Here is an 8645-nt window from a genome sequence, read left to right on the forward strand (position 1 = left end):
ATAGTTGCAACATTACTTCACGGCTCTTTTACTCAATCCCATGATTCATGGTGACCAACACACTATACACTTTCTTAACATTATTATCGACCTGTGCAGCAGTTTCTTCCTATGAACATGGGCACAAGTTTATCCCTACTGCTCAGGGTCCTCTCATTAACATTGTATTCTCCCTTCAAATATGACTTACTATAATGAACCAGTCAAACTTTTCTGGGCTAAACTCCATTTGCCACTTCTTAGTCTAGCTCTCCTTGTACTTTTCTAAATTGTTATAAATCCTCTCCCTCGGGGTCTTCTCCAGCAGCTTGCCCACCACTGAAGTAAGACTCACTGGTCTATAATTTCTATGTTTTTCTCTCTTGGACAGGGGAACACTTGGAACCCTCCAATCCTCTGGTACTTCTGACCCAATATCATTGCCACTGGCTCAGCAATTTCCCTTGCTTCCCACAGGAGCCTTGGGTAAATCGCATCCGATTCCGGTGACTTAATTAACTTCATGCTTTTCAAAAAGCTCCAACACATTCTCTTTCTTAATGTGAATGTGCTCAAGTGTTTCAGTCCATTTTAAACCATCTTTACAATTGCCAAGGTCCTTTTCTCTGGTAAATATTGAAGCAAGGTATTCATTAAGGACTTCCGCTACCTTCTGAGACTCTGTATACATTTCCACTATCAGTCTTGATTGGTCCTGCCCTCACATAACTTATCCTCTTGTTGTTCACATAGTTTTAGAATGCCTTGCCATCTTCCTTAATCATGTTAGTCATGGTCTCATGGCCTCTTCTAGCTCTCCTCAGTCCTTCCTTAAGCATTTTCCTGGTAATCTTGTAATTCTCTAGAGACTGATCAGCATTCTTTAGCTGTTTGTTAAGAGTTATACTACTGTATTCTTTTGTCTCTAGGCCACATTTCCACTTTTTAAAAAAACTAAAGATGTCTGGTCATCATATTTATGTTTGACTCTATATTTTAATTGCTGAACAGTTGCTTTGAAAACCAGTGGCATTTGTAATTTCTAAGTTATCAGTTCATTTTTAAAAAAAAAAGAAAACTCATCTACTTACTGCTAAAATTGAAAGGCTGGAGCCACTGCTAGATTTTTATGTTCCTAAAATCTTGATTTGCAATCTAATATTTATAGTAAGTCTCAGTCATATTCGGTTTCAAACTTTGAAAGCTGCAGCAATTTGAAAGAGAAGTAAGGTTAACTCCGCTAAACTGTTTTCACTCTGGAAGGTGCAACAGCAGAGCTTATTTTTTAAAAAAAAGCCTTTTTGCGCATTCACAAAAACCATTGGATAACAAAACAGAAATTTGGTCTAACTTCTTCTGTTTCAGAAACCAAGAGTACTGTGGTGTTTTTATTGTCCAGACTACTATTCAGGCTAAGCTCGGGTAACTTTAAGGAGAGGTGGAGAAAGCAAGGAGAACAAAGATAGAACTTGAAATTTTCAGATTTTTAAACCAGCCTTTAACTGTAAATAAATGGCAGAGCTGTATCACATTGTCTTAATTGCATCTTCCCCCGTGGTAAGTTCATAAAATGTTAATGATCTGAAATATTAACTTGTGAATTTTCAGCATTTTTATTTCAAAAGTAACATTTGCTTTTCCTGCCATTTTATCCAGATGGAATTAGAAGCCTTTGAGAAAAGACTGAAAGGCCGCCGAAAGAAGAACAAGAGGCGGGATGTAATCGAGGCCAAAGAAACTGCCTGGCAGAAGTACAAGAAATACCTGATGATTCCTATCTGTGGAATTGTTCTGGCAATGGTTACCTTTTATCTATTGCAACTTAATTGATAAGGTTAGAAAATGTGGTCTGGCCAAACTAATTAGGAATCACCAATGTATATTAAAGTACCTTTTTAAAAATAAACAATTACAGAAGGATGAATCTCACACAAGTACTTTTTGATCATCCCTCAAACCAACAAAAGTTTAAAAAAAAATCACCATTAATGTTATGAATGATTTATGCATATGACAAAAGGCTATTAACTTTAATTTACACATGTGTATTTTGGCATATGTGGTGAAATTTCATTGAGTTCTGAATTATGTTCCTGTACATATGGAAACTAAATTTGTTCTAAAAAGACTACTTATATCAATTACATTACAGCTGTTTATTTTATTTCTTTGAGAATTTGGGTTTAGAATAGCCAGTATCCAATTGATTATTTTTTAGCATTTTATATTTTTCACCCTTGCTGTTCAGTGTACATAACAATCAAAATTAATTGGAGACAACATAGTTGACCCTAGCAAAGTGGGATGTTGTAAATTGTTAAATTACTTTTCCTTGAAGTAATCCTTTACTGTTTGAAATTAAAATAATCACAATTTACAGCCACAAATTGAAATACTGCTAACTTTAGAGATGAACTGTGTTAGCATGAGTGGGAATCTTTGGCTTTTGATCATTTAACATGTCCACTACCTATTTATCATGAATAGTAAATGTTGTCCTTTAGTTGGTGTTAAATTGTGCATTTTTATGCATTGGTTTTGTAGTTGCATTTACTTTTCAATAGTTATTTAAATAGTTCAGAACAGCCTTGAAAGCCAACTGACTATTCTGTAGACTCGTTTCAGTAGGAAATTGATGATAAACTCCCAGCAAAGCATTGAAGTTATTTTATCAAGGAAAACTCGAATGGTTTGTGCAGTATTGTGACTCATGTTATATGCCCTGGACTGGAATTCGGTTGAATGTTACCTTTTTCATTGATCAATTTAATTGTTTGTTATTTATGGTATTAATCCTTTATGCTGAACTGAGTAACTCTTGTTCTGCAAAATAAAACTGAAGTCACCATTTACGAGGAAAAGGGTGTAAAGATTCTTTCCCATTTAATCACAAGGAGTGAGAACACTTGACCATGACTGTGTTTGTAGGTGAAGTTCACGTATGCTAAGTTCAGCACTTCATTCTGATCTAAAGAATTCTTTTTAACTTGTACTGTGTGTTCCTCTTAAATGATTTTATTTTTTTTAAGTGTATTCATGGGTTTTATTCTATTTGGGTAACATTTTCTTGGAAAATGAAGATGGAATTTAAAAAAAATTCATTCAAATGTTCTTATAGATTTGAATGTATCAAATCTATATAAGCCACAATCAATTTTAAATTTCTACTTTCCAATCTCTTGAAGTACTTTAGTGGGTGCCATCATCTAAATTTAAAATATGGATTGATATTTGTCACAAGTTTGTTCTATTGACAAAAGTACAGTGATAAATTTGTATCAATCAGAAATCAAATTGTTCAATCAGACCTATGCAACTTATGACCATCTGTACATTCAACCCAAAAAATAATGTCTAAATTTTTTTAAATGAAAGAAAAATATAAAAATTGTGCTTCAGGTCACAGAGAGTCAGGGGCTGTTTAATGGACCAATGTGGTTGCATCCACAGGCCGGGAGGGCAGCGAGACTCCGCTGCTGCTGAATGTGTTCTATTTTCAGGACATGAAGATGGTGGTGGACCTGGTGTCCGAGGTGGGAGAGGTGAATGCAGGCCAGGTGCCAGTGCTAGTGGACAACGGGTCTTACCAGTGCCGGGTGGATTGGGCCGTGGACGAAGTTCTGGAGCTCCAGTTTAAAAACGTGTCTGCCCGGAATAAAATAAGTCCAACTTACATCCATTTTGTGATCTGACCAGTTGGCCAGACTGAACTGGACATGTCGGGGACCATCTATACACATAAAATGATGTTTCCTTTGGGCTGCAGGTGATGGTTTCCGTATTCTCATTGTTTAACTGGATGAAATTGTGATATTCATGAATAGATATTTATAATAGTCATACCACATGGAGAGCGAGAGCTGATTGTATTCATCATATGTGTGTGGAAGTTAAATCCATACTGATCATGTCACCAAAGCTCTGATATAGGTGATGTTGAGAAGAAAGAAATCCTTTCTGGAAATGCAGTGACAAGAACCAAGTGTGCAGATGGCAGATAAAAGGTTTCAAAGAATGATGAGGTCCACTGAGTCAAAGAGGGAAGAGATTGTGAGGAGTAAATTAGATTCATTATTGTGTTTGTGGAGTACTATTTGAGAAAGAAACAGAAATAGATAAAAAGGTGGCAATCTGTGAAGGAAAATAAGGTTCTAAATATGAATCTAGTACTTCTACCATACTTGGAATGAAGATATTTTTCATCAACCAGATAGGCAGCAATGACGCAGGCCCTTTGGCTTTCAGATTATGTTGACCATTGATTATGTAGCTACACTAATCCAGTTTTCTACCATTTGGTACCATTCTACCATCTTCTATGGCTTAGAGTTCATCTAACTTAAGCAGTTAGGAGAGTCCCAACCTCCACGACTCCTTCAAGCAATGTGTTTCGGATTCCAACCACCTACACCTAAAACCTATAACCTTTAATTTTATGGAGAACAGTTTCAAGCTATAGAGCTCTATTTCTCTCACTATCAGATGTTCCATTCTGGATCTAGGTCTCACTCTATTCTGTCCATGAGCAGTTGTGCCAACCCAAACTCTAAATTTGACTTTGGCTATACTCCTCAGAGTTCAATGACCATTTTCCAACAGTTAGGAATGTCTTTGGAATGAGACGTCCTCCAAAAGGTTTCATTGACAATCTGCCTACTTCCCTTCCTCATTCTCTCTCTCTGACTTCCATAAGTGTGGTATGATCACTTCTAACACATGCTATATTCATCACATACTGTTGTATTGTGCCTGCAGTTGACCTGAAACTTGCTCCTTAATCTGGCCAAATTGGAGCTACCTACAAATGTCATCAGACCGCAAAGAATGTCTCAAAATTCTCACATGGTTCAAACTATACCATAAAATAGGCCTGCATTTCTCTGCCATATTTTTCCTTTGTATAGGGGCTCTTAATGTGTGATCCACCTTGGGCGATATACTGCTATATTTAAATAAAAATTAAAAATATTGGTCAACCATAAACCTGACTGGTACCAATATGGAACCAAAAATCACTTTTAAGGAATTTGCACAAACCCTTCCCACCAAACCTGTGCTCTGAGAGTCTTGTACTGAATACATAGAAGAGACTGCAGATGCTGGAGTCTCCCTTGTGCACTCTCAGTCTTAATGAAGGATTCTGACCCAAAGTATCAATATTCTTTTTTCTCCCAATGATTCTGCTTGACCTGCTGAGTTCCAGCAGATTGTCCCCCCCCCCCCCCCCTCCCCCATCCTCTGCACCTCTCCACCTTTATCTGCTTTATGTAATATGGCAACCAGAATGATAATCAGTAACCAAGATTTGGTATGGAAGATTTAATATAACTTCCATACTTTTCAATGTCATGCTTCAGGAAATATACCACAGTGCTTGATTTGTTCCTTTTTCTTCTCACATTGTTATCTGTGGCACAGGTTTTCATGATTGGTGAATGTGTACTTCAGCATTGCTGTTTCACTGTCAAATGGATTCCAAAAAGAGGTAACCACTTTATTCCAACAAAATTGTATTTTCTTGTACAGTAAAACCCCTGGTGTCTGGCACCTATGGGGATTGATAGATGCCGGATAACCGAGTTTCCCGGTTGTAGGATACTAACTTACAATGCCAAATTAATATACCTGCATTAAGAATAAGCAGTTTAAAAGACAAAAATACTATACTGTACTTACATTGAACAAACGTCACTTGCATGAATATATAAACCTTTAAGCATTTTACTTTATTTTCAGTCGCATTCTTTGAAAATATTTAACCGTCGCTGCATCTGTTGGTTCCTCCCCCTCTGCAAAGCCACCTCAAAGATGAACAATTACATCATAATTAACCCCCCCCCCATTCCCCAAGTTTACAGATCAAGCCCTACTAATATACTTAATAATCTACTAATAAAGATAAAGATTTTAACTAAGCAGGGATAAGGAGACATTTTAAGAGACTCACCCCATTGGCGAGCAGCATCAACCAGCTTTTCATCCTGGGTGATGCCATTTTATTCAAACACAACTTTATTCAAACAGCTGCTACGATTAAAGTATGTTCAAGGCACTGAATATTTGCTCCCATCTTCACCAAAAGTTTGTGTTACTTCAGAGTTTACAATTTTAAATTTTTATTTATTCTTATTGATCTGTAAAAATATTTATTTATTTATTTTCCTCTTTGTTGGTTGCTTGAATTCTGGATAACAGGTTTTACTGTATTTGTGGATTTATTTATTTACTGTGATTATTACAGTCTTCCTGAAATATGTTGCATTTTCACATTGACTTGTTTTATTCTCCATAAATTTGGTATTATCTATAAATTCAGAATTTTGTTTTGAATCTAAAATATAAATCATTAATTTAGACATACAGCAAAGTAACAGGTCCTTTTGACCCATGGGCCCATGCCACCCAATTGACCTACATCCCTGGTTCATTTTGAATGGTGGAGGAAACCAGAGACCCTGGGGGAAAACCCATGGAGACATGGGGAAGAGGTGCAAACTCTTTACAGACAAGATGAGATTCAAACCCCAGTCCTGATCACTGCTGCTATTACACCATTGTGTTAATTGTGCTGCACCATCAACCATGATGATTCTCCATATAAGCAGTGGGGTTTTGCCCACAAAATTATTCTTCATACAGCTTTGTTCAACTGGATTTAACAGCTTAGAAATGTGTTCAATGGCTGAAACAATTTAAATTTAAATAAGAGCACTACAATCAAATTTGTTTTCATGCTGCAGTGCTACTGATGTGCAGTTTGAGGAAAGTGAACTTCTTATGTGAAGTAGATTTGAGTTTTTGGAGACTTCATCCAGTGATTTAGTTTTATTTTTGAAGAATATTGTCATTGCAAGATAATCTAATTTTAGATTAGAAATTCATAAATAAGAGTTTCTAGGCAGCACTGATTAAAGACTTGAAATAGCTTGACAGTGGTGGAAAGGTACTATGTGAGCTAAGGACTTTGAAATGAAAGATGGTGACAGAACATTGACAGTTTCTGACCCTAGTAAACTAGGTTTACTGATGAGAAATTGTGTTTCTGAATTCAAAATGGAGATTAAAATTATATATTAGTGTGTATATTCCTTGCATTTCTTTAAATGTAGAGGATTGGTGGTGATGTATTTTTAAAATGTTATTAAGCCAGTTGAATAGATGCAGCTTTTTGCACAGAAGTTTCTATGTAGTATTAATGATTACAATATTAAATTTCAGATTTATATATTCATGTTAAGTAAATATACAATGAAGGTAAAAGATAAATCAAGTTCGTATTGAATGACTGAAGAGACTCTGGGGTCTGAAAGAACTGTTTCTCATTCTCTGTGATTGGGGAACATAAAGAATGATAATGTTCCAGATCGTGTTTCCAAACCTTAAGAAAAATGTTTTTTAATTAAAAAAAGCAAATGTTATATTTTGCCATTTCTAATTTTTAATGCAGCCTGATTGAATGTTAGCATTTTCTTTGAGACTTGACACAACATGGAAAAATCAAATATAAATCATGCATATTCAAATTTAATATTTATAGGGATAATTTTAGAAAGTTGCTCATTGATATTCTTCGCTATCATGATTGCCTTCTCTCACAGCAGATAGTAGAAAACCAGTTGTATGTCAAATCTTACATTTCTAGTTGTGTTAAACTGTTTATCTCCTTCCAATATAAAATTTGACCTCAGGATTCCCATGTTACCTGTCTTCAGCAATCTCTTACCAGTTTGGTCAAAACTTAACTTCATAACCGTAGCACTAATAAAAACTAAAAACCTGTTAATTGCTCTTTTACCCAATCTTGTCAAAGTCTTAATTCACAGTGAGATCATTTCCTTAAAGTGCAATATATAATTCTCATATTCTTGTTTGTACCTTTGGTAGGTGAGGTTTTGACAAGATGGATGTGGAGGGAGCATTGACCTTGTCAGAGAATCAAGAGCTAGCAATCACCCTTTAAAAATAAGGAGTTACCCATTTTAACAGAGATGAGGTACAATTTTTTTTCTGAGAGTTGCAAGTCTTTGGAGCTTGCTTCCTTAAAGATATCTGGAAGCAGCATCTGAATATTTTTAAGATAAATAGATAAATTATTGATGAGCAAGGAAGTTGAAAGTTACTGTATTGGGAGGAATGCAAAGATCCAGTTGCAGTCAGAGACCAAGTGGCCTTTTCTTCCTTCTAATGATACGCAATGTCTGTTTTGCCAGATAGCTGCAATGAATGTAGAGCAGATACATCCTGTCTTGATTTTTGAAGAAGATTTAATGTAACTATTTCATTGACATCAATTTATGTCAATGCAACAATTATAGTGGTAATGACAATGCCTATCTCCATAAGGTGTAGCTGCAACTTCTTTGTGGATTATGATATAGGAAGCCTGACGTCTTAATCCAGTGGTGATGCAATGAAAGTACAGAGCTATATCCTCTAACTACCCATGAGCAGACTACAGGAAGTTCACATCACTGTAATAAAGATTGTTTCATTTTGTTGTTTTCATTGGCACCAGATTTGATCCCCACCCAGAAGTCAATAATAAACTTCAAATATCCTTGTACCTGAGGTCATATTTTTGCTCAGCAGGAATAAGGATTTCATGATCAAATATATCTACGGAGTATATGATCCAGAACTGCAGTCTCCGCTACACAACTGTGACT

General features: G+C 35.8%; 1 protein-coding gene across 3 annotated transcripts in view; it reads left to right on the top strand.

Moving 5' to 3' along the window:
• nfxl1 (nuclear transcription factor, X-box binding-like 1) overlaps positions 1 to 3002 on the top strand; it is a 119409-nt gene extending 116407 nt beyond the window's left edge. For all 3 annotated transcript variants that reach the window (XM_069924723.1, XM_069924724.1, XM_069924725.1), the window contains exon 22: positions 1636 to 3002. In XM_069924723.1, the coding sequence (XP_069780824.1) occupies positions 1636 to 1809 (174 nt within the window). In that variant the 3' untranslated portion in view covers positions 1810 to 3002. The remainder of the gene's footprint in view (positions 1 to 1635) is intronic.
• Positions 3003 to 8645: the final 5643 nt, after the last annotated feature.

This window comes from Narcine bancroftii, chromosome 3 (assembly GCF_036971445.1).
Source record: "Narcine bancroftii isolate sNarBan1 chromosome 3, sNarBan1.hap1, whole genome shotgun sequence".
NCBI classification, from domain to species: Eukaryota; Metazoa; Chordata; class Chondrichthyes; order Torpediniformes; family Narcinidae; genus Narcine; species Narcine bancroftii.